This window comes from Rattus norvegicus, chromosome X (genome assembly GCF_036323735.1).
Source record: "Rattus norvegicus strain BN/NHsdMcwi chromosome X, GRCr8, whole genome shotgun sequence".
Lineage (NCBI taxonomy): Eukaryota > Metazoa > Chordata > Mammalia > Rodentia > Muridae > Rattus > Rattus norvegicus.
In genome coordinates, this window is record NC_086039.1 from 154,333,314 (window position 1) to 154,346,865 (window position 13,552).

The 13,552-nt window shown below is 44.4% G+C and overlaps 1 protein-coding gene across 3 annotated transcripts; it reads left to right on the plus strand.

Moving 5' to 3' along the window:
- The first annotated feature begins 7,792 nt into the window (after positions 1–7,792).
- Hmgb3 (high mobility group box 3) lies at positions 7,793–12,774 on the plus strand. Of its 3 annotated transcripts, none has more exons than NM_001173341.2 (5): positions 7,793–7,863; positions 10,318–10,472; positions 10,710–10,849; positions 11,461–11,635; positions 11,788–12,774. In NM_001173341.2, the coding sequence occupies exons 2-5, from the start codon at positions 10,323–10,325 to the stop codon at positions 11,923–11,925; spliced, it is 603 nt and encodes a 200-aa protein (NP_001166812.1). In that variant the 5' UTR covers positions 7,793–7,863; positions 10,318–10,322; the 3' UTR covers positions 11,926–12,774. The 3 variants fall into 3 exon arrangements, with proteins under 3 accessions (NP_001166812.1, NP_001385705.1, NP_001385706.1); NM_001398776.1 differs by having other exon boundaries at positions 7,858–8,016; NM_001398777.1 differs by lacking the exon at positions 7,793–7,863 and adding an exon at positions 8,885–9,045.
- Positions 12,775–13,552: the final 778 nt, after the last annotated feature.

The following is a 13,552-nucleotide window of genomic DNA, read 5'->3' on the forward strand; positions in this document are numbered from 1 at the left end:
ACGAGTTTGTGAATAAACTGAAGACTGGGACTCATTGAAAAACCTGTGTAGTTAAATTAAGAAACTCGGAAAAAAACGAAAAATTAATAAAAAGCAATTTATAAAAAAAGTCTAATAAAAATTTTAAAAAATGGCATGGGCTGAATGTAAAAACGGGATCCCTCCACGTTCCTGGATGTGTTGTCAAAGCATTTGCAGAAATGTAAGGCGGCATCATTACGCTACACAAAATACCTTTTCTGGTCTGTTCTATATTAATTCGCCATCGACTTTACTCTCGTAAAAGCTCACTACATTCTAGATTTTAAATCGCCAATGTGAATTTGGTTTAATGTTTGAAAATCATATTTTAAGTAAATATTTCACTTTGGAATTAATTTCCTATATATACTATGTCAATTTCCTTTATATACTATGTCATTTTCCTATATATACTATGTTAATTTTGTATATATACTATGTTAATTTCCTATGCGTACTATGTTAATTCCCTATATGTACTATGTTAATTTCCTATATTATGTACTATGTTAATTTCCTGTACATATTGTATCTTTTATGTAATTTTGGTAGAATAGAATTCTATAATATGTTAGAGAGTAACATGCTTAACTAATTATTAAATTAAATTATTAATTATCTATTGTATGTGTATGGACTCCATAATTAATTTAAAAATTATCTATTGTATGTGTACAGACGCGCATGTGTCTGCGTGCGTGTCAATCTATCATGAACGCCTGGAGCCCACAGATGTCGGATCCTTTGGGACTTCAGTTACAGAAAATTGCAAATATCCACACGGATAATGGGAATATGAACCTGGGTCTTTTAAAGAGGTGCCATTGTTCCTAACTACTGAGCCATCTCTCCAGCCCAAAACTTTTGTTTTAAAAGTTGGATTTCCTGCATTTTCTAAGTTTGAGAGTTAGGCTCCTTGTTGGCGTAACCTCTTTGCTAGCACTGTCCGAGTCAGATACTCAGTAAATAGTTATTGAATGAATCAACAAGCAAAAATCTCAACTCAGTAAATAGTTATTGAATGAATCAACAAGCAAAAATCTCAACTCAGGGCAGTTTTGGGGTGCAACCTTTCTCCTCAGTCTGTTCAGTCTTTTGCCATTTTGCAACACAGCTCCTTTGGGAGGGTTCAACCCCAACATCAGCTTCAATTCAACTATGAAAACATAGACTTTTTTTCTAGCAAAAACCTCAGCTGCTCCATCAAAAATCTCAGCTGCTCCATTTTTGGTCTTTTTTGTTTTGTTTTTTGTTTGTTTTTTCCCTGATAGGCGTGGGTGAATTCATTCTGTTTTCAGTGAGTCGCTCTCAGGAGATAGCAAAACTCACACATACTTCAAAAGCCTCAGCCAAAGTCCTGCTTGCCTGCACTTACCAAAGCAATCAGATCACCTGCGACTTTAAAACCAGCAGGATGTCCCTTAACAGGGACCCTATTTTTTGATTTTTCTGCATGGCGGCAACGGGGGGGGGGGGGGGGAGCAGAAGTTTTCCAACCTAGTTAGATTCTTACGTACTTTGGAAATTGAGGTTTGAGTCTCTACATCGGATCAAAGTCAAAACCTTTGATGGATTATTCAAGTAGACACGCCCCGTGACTGTTTGCTTGGGCCAGGAAGTGACACTATTAGGAGGTGTTGGGGTAGGTGTGATTCTGGGGTGATTATTGTCAATTATAAGTTAAGTGTAAATTTTTCATTATGGCTTCATGGTGTCCTGTGGGTTCTGGAAAAAGTAAAATGCAGCTTGATGTGGTGCCACACACACCCCACGATCCCTGCACTTAGGACAATTTGAGCTACACAATGAGTTCACCACGAATGTGGGCTAAAACCCTGTCTCAAAACGCTAAAACAAATAACGTAAGATTCAATCAATGTCTTGGTTGGATCTTTAACATGAAATAACTCGTTTTATCATTTTAAGGCATTTAAAATTTTTGTGTAGCAGAATCAACTCACCTTAAAATGGTTTCATAGGTGCTTTCCTCAGAAAGTAAGATTCTTATATACTTTGGAAATTGAGGTTTAAGTTCCTGCACCAAATCAAAATCAAAACCTTTGATGGATTATTCATGTCTTATAACTAAAATCTACAAATTTAGCATGAAATTTATAATTTGTGTCATACTTTTTTCAGAGAAATATATTTTAAAGAATAAAAGCATAAAGTTATCCTAAAGCACAAAAACTGGTACACCCACTACATATAAACTCGGAGTAACGGTCTTGGGCCTTGGAGACCCTCAGGCATAGAAGTCATGGTGTGGAGCTGGACCAGATACAATTTCAAGAGGATTGAAGTTGCAGCCATTACTAGAAAATAGTTAAAATTATCTATTGCGTAAATTTCTTCCTTAAAACACACACAGATTAGGTGCAGACTTCTTAAGTGATGTTTTCTATGCTCTGTTTAAGATGTGTATACACAGTGAGCCCCTCACCGAGTATCTCTATATCTAAAGTGAAGATAGCAGTGTACACCAGTGATTAGCGAATTTTGTGAGCCATTCATCAGTCAGAATGAAAGCAGATTTTTGACGTAATGATATTCAATAAAGACTACCATCCTCTCTTGTCCCTTCTCTTCTTTAAAGTGTGCAGATGGGTAGGACTAGCTAATGCATGCTTTATTATTACTTTATTATTACTTGCTATTAAATACCAAGGCGTCCTAAGGATTAACCTGCTAATTAACATTGTTAAAAGAAACACAAGAATTTTTTTTCTTTCGCTTACCCTTCCCTTGCCAACTCAATTGCGGTCATTGAACTAGGCTGACACACAGAAAAAAAACCTTGGTGTTGTTTCATAGTATAATCAAAATACATTGTATGAAGTTCTCAAAGAATTAATAAAGACATTATTTTAAAATTCTCGCCCATGAATTTATTTTTAAAAATAAGACCATCGTCTTACTGTGTTGTTGTTGTTGTTGTTGTTTTTTTAATGAGGTTGGCAAGGAAAACGGCGAGGTGGCTCCCCCAGTGTGTGTGTGTGTGTGTGTGTGTGTGTGTGTGTGTGTGTGTGTGTGTGTGTGTGTACGCGCGCGCGCGCGCGAGCACTTGTATCTTTGGCCTTTCGGAGGAAGGGAGGGAAGGAAGGGAAAGGATGCCCGACTGAGGAGGTCGTTCTCGTTCCCACTGCTGGCGTCTGATTTCCTAAGCATTAATCAAAATCACTCTTGATTGTAGCGAAAACAGCCTCCGCTGTGATTTTAATGCAATTAACAAGAATATATGGTAATTCTGAGCAATCTCACTCTCGAGATTAAAGAACGACCAGGAAACACACGAATAAAGCTTTAAGATCAAAATTTGCATAATTAGGTTTCTTCCCTGCACTGCCCACCCTACCCCCACCACCACCACCCCCAGCGTCACTGGCTGTAATAATTTCTATGGAAAAAGATGTTCAAAGCCAAGTTGGCAAAGCCTCTATCCTGGGCTTCACCCTGAGCCGAAACATCCTTTTCCAATGCTGTTTTCGTGTTTTTACAACTCACGCCTGCCAGACTGACGTATTAAGCAAGACAGCAACACCAACCTCACACTCACAGACATGCTCACACATATATACACATATACCTGAACACACACACACACACGCCCACAAAAATACTGATACAAAATTTGAGGGCTGAAGTCCTCAGTTTTCTCATCTATAAGATGGGTGTGTCAACAGAGTCTACTTAAGTGGACTGGCATGAGGAGTAATCTATGATCACTTCTAACCCACAGCTTCTGGACTAACAATGAGTGTGGCATTTCCTTCTCAAGCACCTGCTAAGAAAAGGAAGAAGATGAAGAGGAAGAAGAGGAAGAGGAAGAGGGGCGACCCATGAAGGCCACACAAAGAGGGCAGAGATAATGGCCACCAAGGCTAAGACCCCAGGACTAGGCAGATGGGACGGTGGACAGGTAGGTTGGACAGGTGGGTAGGGCAGAAACAGAAGATGCAGGGATGGACCAAAGGGGGCAGCAAGAACCCACACTTCTGGACAAAATGGTTCCTCACTCTACTCAAGCAGCGTCCGTGGCAGAGACCTGGCCTGCGACTCTCGAAACAGGGGCCCAGTCGTGCGCTTTTGAATCTCCAAAGTAAGCTCTGTGGTTAGACCCCAAAGATTGTTGAGTCATGGTCGCGACTGTAACCTATAGATTATTAATTGTCGCGAGTGTGACCTATAGTGTAATCTATAAATATAGATTATGCAGTGACCATAACGTATAGATTGTGCAGTAATGGCTGTGCCCTGACCTATATATTATGCAGTAATGGCTGCGACTGTAACCTATAGTAACTGGAGCCTATATTATGTAGTGACATGACCTAGCAGGCTAACCTGTCCCGTGTGGTTGTCTGTCCACCCACGCGGGTCAATCTGGAGCTTGGAGGATTCTTAGAGAGCCAACACTCTCCAATTCATGTTGAAAAGCCGAAGGACTGGAGAGATGGCTCAGTAGTTAGAGCACCAACTGCTCTCTCAGAGGTTCCGAGTTCAATTTCCAGCAACCACATGGTGGCTCACAATAATCTGTAATGGGATCTGATGTCCTCTTCTGGTGTCTGAAGACAGCTACAGAAACTATAGGTGCGCCACAGGCCAGAAACTATAGGTGCGCCATGGGCCATGTTTAATGAATGCATAGCATCTCTGGTGACTGGAGAGATATGTTAGGACTTTAACATAAGGAGACCAATCCAATACAATGAGAGTCATTATGATCCCAAAGAATCGATAGCTGCTTTTGCACACTTTTGCACACTTCTCAATACTCCACACTCTCATGCTCCCTCACACCTACCCCAATCTCAAAAGCCCGTGTGCTTCCCCAGGGTCACATGACCACCTCCCCATGTGCACACTCACACACAGAAGCTCTCACATGTACAAAGCTCACTGGGCCTGTCATTCGCAGGCAGACCGGTGTACATCCATACAAACGACCACATATATGCACATACATTTCCTCTGATTCATGAGCCCGGCATCTCCTGTCACTCACTCCAGCTGTCAGTCCACCAACCAGGTGATTATTATTATTATTATTATTATTATTATTATTATTATTACTACTACTATTATTATTATTATATTAAACTACAATAAAAAGGCATTTATTTTGGAAAATATTATACTATATTATATAGTATATGATTTCCGATTATATTCCCACATTATTATTATTATTATTATTATTATTATTTTTAAACTACAAGAAAAAGGTGATTATTTTGGAAAATATACTATATTATATTATATTATATATCATATATTATATGCTTTCCGATTCTATTCCCACAATATTATTATTATTTAGTTGTTATTGTTATTATTATTATTTTCCTTAATACTCAAAGAATGTCTTTAAAATATCCATACCTTTGACCACACCTATAGTTCCCACTGCCTGGTGGCAGGAAATGAGGTTTTTCTCTCAGACAGGAGGAAACACATTCATCCAGTCAGCCTCCTCTCCTGTGTACGTGTTGAAATCTCCCTTTTACGAAGGTACATGTGAATGCATTGACAGCTAACCTGGACACACACACACACACATGCGCACACACACATGTATATACATTTAACTATACATTAATATTTAGAATGATTTATACACAGACGTTGGACTGCAACCCACTTGGGTTTAGGGTTGACTGGGGTTAGGAGAAGACTGAATTCACGCAGACACGCGCGCGCGCGCGCACACACACACACACACACGTATATGTAACTATACATTTAACTACATATTAATATTTAGAATTATTTACGCACAGGCATTGAAGTGCCACCCACTGGGGTTTGGGGTTGGATGACCCACCAGGAGCTCATCCTCATATATGTGTGTGTGCGTGTGTGTGTGTGTGTGTGTATGTATATATCTATACATTCCACCAGACGCTCCTTTCTGAGAGAAAACTTCATTTCCTGCCACCAGGCACTATGAACTTAACCCCATGTGCAGAATATCTTTTTGTGTGTAAAGTGACACTCATAACGGGTTGCAGGGATTGAAACCTGTAGATCTCGGGGAGCCATAATCGATCTCCCACACCCAGCAAGGACTCATCCTGGGGCCGGGCTCACAGGAGTATTCAGAAATATGTTGTGGGCCAGGTGAAAGAACTGGAGTTTCAACTCAAAAGTGCTAACCCAGCGGCTTCCCTGTGGATTTTAGAATCCCAGGCAGAGATTGACTTTAGAGCCATTTGCTCATGCAAAAAGAAAAAAGATATTAAAAATTAAAAACTGGTTACGGGTGGTTACAGGCTATAAGGACAGACCGATGGATCCGATGTCAAAGTGGACTGGGGTAGTTGAGCTTTTAAAGCCCCCCTCAGACCTCAATTTCTGCAGTGATTAAGTGAGATTTGCGATCCTTGCCCTGCTTGCCTCCAAGCGCTGGTCCAATTACTGCATCGGTGCAATTGTCTCCAAGTGCTGGTGCAATTACTGTACCGGTGCAATTGTCTCCAAGTGCCGGTGCTATGACTGCAAGGCTGCTGTCTGGACGTGCAGACTCAGAGGCTGCCTGTTGTTGTATAAATATAAAACATACAAAAAATATGGTTGTCTTTTATCCCCACTTTAGGTCTACACCGCAGTGCCCCAAGATATCTTGGATATACAGCCTAAGTAGGTATTTGTGTGTGTGTGTGTGTGTGTGTGTGTGTGTGTGTATGTGTGTGTGTCTGTGTGTACATCTGTGTGTGTGTATGTATGAGTGTGTGTGTGTGTTGTAAAAATATAAAAAATAAATAAGTATGGTTGTCTATTATCCCCACTTTAGTTCTACACCAGTGTCTCTTAAATTGCTACATGAGGGAACACACAACACAATAACCTTTGGCCCAATTGATAAGATATAATTGCCCACCTAAACATACAAAGCCCTATACACATCCATCCCTTAAAAACATTCATAACAACCTGTAAAGGTACAGCATGGAATCTTAATGTCACTCGCCATATTGTCCTGTCACGGCTTCTCTCCCACCCATCCTTCCTTCTCGTCCAATGGCAGGCCTCCTTTTATCCTGTACCTGCATCACCTGTGACATCATCCCACAGCCACCCTAAGCATACGTGGTAGCGCTAACCTTGCTATCATCCTGCCTTCTGCCCCCACCGATCATGTATGCTCTGCCTTTAGCCTCCGGTCTTGTCCAGGCCTGTTTGCCTTTGGGCCCCCGCTAGCACCACCGCCCCCACTTCCACCCCTTAATCCCCACCCCCACACATGCAAACTAGTGTGCAAACTGCCCACAAATGGGTCTCTTCCCTTCCTCCATCTTACACAGCAGCAGTGGGAGAGGCCGACAAATGTCTGTTGACTTCAGATAGGGCCACGGAAACAGACCAAAGTATGGTTTCTCTTGAGTGTAACTCAGTGGTTATGGGTCACTCACAAGTGTATGAGTGACTCACGGGCACCTACACGGCTGAAAATTGCAACCTTACATGGGTGGCAGCTCACGAAATCTGCACCCCTGGAGCTCCTGGGGATTTTCAAGCAGCCCCATGCACTTTAGCTCTGAGAGGGCGGTGTGGCCGATGGGTTAGGGCCACCTCTGCTAAATTCTTGGAGATGCACTTTAGCTCTGGGAGGTGGGTCTGAGGGAATGATTGACAGGCGACCGCGGGTTGTCCTGTTTGAATGAATGAGCCCAGAGGCCACGCCCATCTGCTGAATATGCATGAGGACCGCAGCCAATGGCGGGGCGAGGAGGTTGTTTTAAACGGCAGGGCCCGCTGGCCAATCAGGCGGCTCTCGTGCAGGCAGCTAGCGCGAGGCTGCGTCGCGCCCCGCGCTGCCCAGACCGGCGAACAATACAGGTACGGCCCGCACCGCAGCCCGCGCCCCTAGCCAGATGTTCCGCAGCTGCAGCGGCGCCCACACAACTTTCCACCCGCGCCTCCACTCCCGCGTCCTTGCTACCCCTTCTCCTTTTTCGCTGCTCGGCGGCAGGGAAGGAAGACGCCATTCAGGTGCCTCAACTTTTCGGGTGGCTGGGCTCAGCAGCCCCCGGCCAGATGTTCCGCAGCGCGGCGAGCGAGTGGCGGCTGCGGGCTTCGCGGGCCGAGCCGATGGCTCTGCGTGAACATGGCCGTCGCGGAGCGCCCGGTGGTCAGGGAGGCCGGGGCAGGTGCGGGAGGAGCATGGCGGGTGCAGACTCGGGCGAGGCCGCGGGGCCGGGGGCGCCGCCGCCGGAGCGTCATGGCCGCACGGGCGCCTTTGTTATCCCGTGTCGGGGGCGGGGAGGCCGGGCTGGCGGCTCGGCGCCCTCGGGCGGCCCGCGTCGGGGGCGAGGCGGGGTGGGGGCGTGGCGAGCATGTCGGGGGCGCGGCCCGCGTCGGGGGCGGGGAGGCCGGACTGGCGGCTCCGCGCCCTCCGGCGGCCCGCGTCGGGGGCGGGGCGGGGCGGGGCGGGGCGGGGGCGTGGCGAATGTGGCGGAGGCGCGGCCCGCGTCGGGGGCGGGGAGGCCGGGCTGGCGGCTCTGCGCCTTTGGGCGGCCCACGTCGGGGGTGGGGCGGGGCGAGTGGGGCGGGGCGTGGTGAGCGTTGGGAGGGGAGGGGTGGGGGCCGGCGAGCGTGGCGGGGGCGGGCCGAGTGGGGCGGGGGCGTGGTGAGCGTGGGGCAGGGCGAGGCGAGCGTGGGACGGGGCCCGCGAGCGGGCGACTGCGGCGGGCCGGGGCCGCTTTGTTCCCCGCTGTCGCGGCCTGAACCGGCCGCACGCGGATCAGCCATTTTAGGGAGTCCGGGGGCGGGGCGAGTGTGTCGGGACAGGGTGGGGGCGTGGCGAGCGTGTGGGGGCGTGGCGAGTGTAGCGGGGGCGGGGTGAGCGTGGGGCGGGGCCGGCGAGCGGGCGACTGCGGCGGGGCCCGGGCCGCTTTGTTCCCCGCAGTCGCCGCCTGCGCCGGCCGCGCGCGGATCAGCCATTTTTAGCGAGCCCGGGGGTGGCAGCAGCGGATTTGACGGGCACTTTCTTTCATCCCGAGGCTTTGGACGAAATGGAAGGTGAATGACGGGTGTCCGAAGCAACGGGGACGTGACCCCGATATGGGCTGTCTGTTGCCGGCCTGGACGCCTGGGTGCGCACCTACACACACACACACACACACACACACACACACACACACACACACAAAACACACAACACACATAAACACACACACCACATAACACACAAACACACACAACACACACATAAACACATACACACAACACACAGACACCACACATAAACACACACACCACACGCGCGCGCGCGCGCGCACACACACACACACACACACACACACACACATACATACATACATATACACACACCGGGTTGCCGAGGCTGGGCTTTAAAGCAGCCCTGAGGGCCTTTGATGCCAAGGGGAGTGGTTTAGTTTTCCATGGTGACCTTGGGTGTGGGAAAAGGAAAAGATGGCGGGAAGCGGGCGAGAATTATTATTCACTTATTATTTGTTATTATTATTATTAAATCATTATTGTTTCCAAGTAAAATGCAGCAGTGGGTTAGACCTGCAAGCCATTTTTATAAAGCCATTAACGCTTGAAATTTTTGCATATTAATTTATTAATGATTCACAATAATTAATAACTGTTCTTTAATTAACTTATTCACTTATTTTAATTCATTTCACGTATTTGATCCCCGAGATGGGACAGTGAGAGATTTATTTTTACCGCGTTTTACAGAATAAGAGAGTGAGAATTATTATTCACGTATTATTTGTCATTATTTATTACTTTTTTACTTAGTATTTTGTGTTATTTTTACCATTTATTTGTTACTTATTAATTGTTCATTTATTATCTATTATCTTTACTCATTTTTACTATTTACTTATTTATTTTCTATTATTATTTACTACACTATTATTATTTCATTATTTTATTATTGTTATTATTTCATTCTCTTCTTAAAAATAAGTGATGCTTTACATTTAACAACCCTGGCATTTGACACCTGTTCCGATTTATGTCTCCTTTGATTTTCTATTGAAACTTTAAGAATTCTATCTCTTATGACCTACCCTGTCTAGAATTACTTAGTTATTACTTACTTACTATACTAGTATTTATTATTATTATTTCATTATTAAGTTATCATCATCATCATCATCATTGTTTCATTCTCTTCTTAAAAACAAGCGATGCTTCACATTCAACAGCCCTGGCATTTCATACCTGTTCCAATTTATGTCTCCTTTGATTTTCTATCAAAACGTAAGAATTAAAGGGACTTTTTTTTTCTCTTTGTCTTCTATAACACATCAGTCAGGATGGCTAAAGGTGATCCCAAGAAACCAAAGGGCAAGATGTCCGCCTATGCCTTCTTCGTGCAGACGTGCAGGGAAGAACACAAGAAGAAAAACCCAGAGGTTCCAGTCAACTTTGCTGAGTTTTCCAAGAAGTGCTCTGAGAGGTGGAAGGTATCTCCGCTATTTGATTTGTACAATTTGTGCAATTTGCTCACTTGCACATTTACCCCAATGGGCCCCAATCGGCCAACTGTTTTCTTCTCTACATTAAAAATTAAGTGCAAAGCCTTTTTTCCCTACTTGAAAGGGGTTCTGTAGCTGCCACTTTAGTTATAAAACCACTGGGTTCCACTACCTCTAGGAATTTAACAAGTTTTTTTTTTTTTTTTTTTTTTTTTTTTTTTGCAGACGATGTCTAGCAAAGAGAAATCAAAGTTTGACGAAATGGCCAAGGCGGATAAGGTACGCTACGATCGTGAAATGAAAGATTATGGGCCAGCTAAAGGAGGCAAAAAGAAGAAGGACCCGAATGCCCCCAAAAGACCTCCGTAAGTGGCTATAAATATATGATATATAAATAATATAAGCATAAATATAAATAATAAATATTATAAATATAAATATCCTCTGTGCTTACTTGAGGATTTGTAGTTTTGGGTACAGCAATCGCTTCTGGATTTTATTGTTCATTCCTATTCACTCCCATAGCCCCACTCGTAGTTCTATCTGGGAGACCAAGCGTGTAAACGCACGCAAGTGAGGAAGGAAGCGGAGAAGATGCTTTAAAGGTCCCTATATCAAGATCTTTTATTTATTTATTTATTTATTTTTTTTTTACTTTTTCAAGGCAGGGTTCTCTCCCCAAGCACAGTCAACATAGGATGGCATTTCCTTTTTTTTTTTTTCTCTTCCGATGTAGCGTTGAATGTAGCGATTCAGTGCCTGAGAGGACAAAACATGGCGAGAAGTAATCGTATTTCCTAGTGGTATGTTTATGCTTAGCTACCTTACATGTAAGCCCAGCACTTGGGCCGGAGGACGCAGGGTGGAAGGTTTGAATCCAGCATGGGTCACGTAGCTGCAAGAAGGGGGTGTGTGACTCTAGGATTTTTTTTTTTTTGTACATATGTAACTGATTTATATAAGTTTCTGCCTGAAGGTCTGGATTTTTCTTGTTCTGCTCTGAATTCCGCCCGAAGATCAAATCTGCAAACCCTGGCATCTCTATTGGAGATGTGGCCAAAAAGCTGGGTGAGATGTGGAATAACTTAAGTGACAGTGAAAAGCAGCCTTACATGACCAAGGCAGCAAAGCTGAAGGAGAAGTATGAGAAGGTAAGCCTTGGAGGCCATTGACTTGAAAATTTGAATGATCAAGAGACATTTACATATGGAAATCATTGCCCTGTTTGCTTTCTTAAGCAAACCGCTGCACCTAGAGCCCTTAGGGTTTAGCCTCGTTCCCAATGTGTCCCTGTTCCTTGCAGGATGTTGCTGACTATAAGTCTAAAGGGAAGTTTGATGGTGCCAAGGGTCCTGCTAAAGTTGCCCGGAAAAAGGTGGAAGAAGAGGAGGAGGAGGAGGAAGAAGAAGAGGAGGAGGAGGAAGAGGAAGAAGATGAATAAAAACTCTGTCTCCTTGTGAATACCTTAGAGTAGGAGAGCGCTGTGATTGACACATCTCTTATTTGAGTCGTGTCTATTGCCCTTGTTAGGTTTAATTACAAAATTTGATCACGATCATATTGTAGTTTCTCAAAGTGTCAGTGGTTTACATGAAGTGGCCGTGGGTGTCCGGAGCGCCCTGAAACTGTATCAAAGTTGTACATAGCTCCAAACATTTTTAAAAAGAAAAGGCACTCTCTCGTCCTCCTCACTTCAGTGCACTTTGCTGTTGGGGTGACAAGGCATTCGAAGATTTTTTTCTGGCATTTTGTTCTCAACTCGTAAGGTAGTGTTAACTCTATGGCTATTGGCTAGAAATCCTGAGTTATCAGCTGTACATATCTATAGTTTGTAAAGAGAACAAAACAGCCCAGACAGATTCTTGATGCTCCTTGTTTGGCGTGGACGTTGTGAGGGGAGATGCCTTTCAGAGGGGGCCGTAGCTCAGGGCGTGCACTGTGAGGCTGGACCTGTTGATACTGCGGTGGGCATCCATTTAGCTTCAGGTAGTCTTGTTTTTGTACATAGTGGCATAGCATTCTGCTGACATTCTTAGTTGTGGAGGCGGGGGGAGGGGTCAGCTGGCATGAGAAGTGTTTGGAGTTTTTCCTTTAGTTAAGTGCAGTAGATTTTAAACTTTTTAAAGCAACTGTAGAACTCATCGTTGTCAGCAAAGTGAAGAACTACTGCATCAATGGAAGGTCAAGAACCCTCTGTACCTAAACCCAATTTGCAACATTCTGTTATTTTTTGTATGTTTAGAATGCTGAAATGTTTTTGAAGTTAAATAAACAGTATTACATTTTTAAAGCTGTTCTGTATTACACTGGCCTTAATTTCTGACTCACCAGTCTTAATGAAGCCACTTGCTTTCTTGTGCCTCTAAAACTGCTAAGGTCTCTTCCACCTAGGAACAGGTGAAGGGGATGGGTAGTACTTGAAGCCCTTTCTTGATTTGTGTCTGGCATTAGAGAGAAGCACTGCTCATGCCGTAGACAGTGGTTAACAGCCTATGGGAAAGCAAGCCCCTAGCTAAAACCTCTGCCTGCCATCATGACTTCTTTGTGGCACATGAGGTATTGCAACCCAACCCCTTTTGACCCTTTGCCCCAGCATGTGTAGTAGGCAGTTACTAGGCTCACAATCACAAGTCATGACCTATGTCTCTTTCTGGAAGCCCAGAAATGATGCGGGTTGGAGTGGCAGAGGAGGAGACTTATCTCTTAGATAAGTATCTTACTCTTTCAAAGAGTAAACACACTAGGGAAGATTGCAGGTTCTATCTTAGGTCTGCTGATCTGTCCATGTTTACTGACTGGCTTAGTCGCTGAGTATCCATATTCTCTAGCATTAACACTTAGATGTGTATGTTTAAAGGTAGATGGGATATGCTAATGCTTTAGTGGCATTCCTTTAAACAGCTACTCTTAGCCTGGGATATTTAGAACACTGTCTAGGGGTGCCCCCTCTCCATGCTCTGTAGTCCAAGATTGATTGGTAAGTCAGTCCTCATACTCACTCTCATCAGAACAGCTTGTCCTCTTTCTCCAATCCTTCTACTCATTAAAAACCTTCAGCTGTGATGTCT

Bases quoted from the DNA above. Each gene is read 5' to 3' on its own strand.
- Hmgb3 (NM_001398776.1), top strand. From the start codon at position 7,899: ATGTTCCGCAGCTGCAGCGGCGCCCACACAACTTTCCACCCGCGCCTC. The intron at 10,473-10,709 runs GTATCTCCGCTA...TTTTTTTTGCAG, and splicing joins AGTGCTCTGAGAGGTGGAAG to ACGATGTCTAGCAAAGAGAA. The intron at 10,850-11,460 runs GTAAGTGGCTAT...TTCTGCCTGAAG, and splicing joins AATGCCCCCAAAAGACCTCC to GTCTGGATTTTTCTTGTTCT.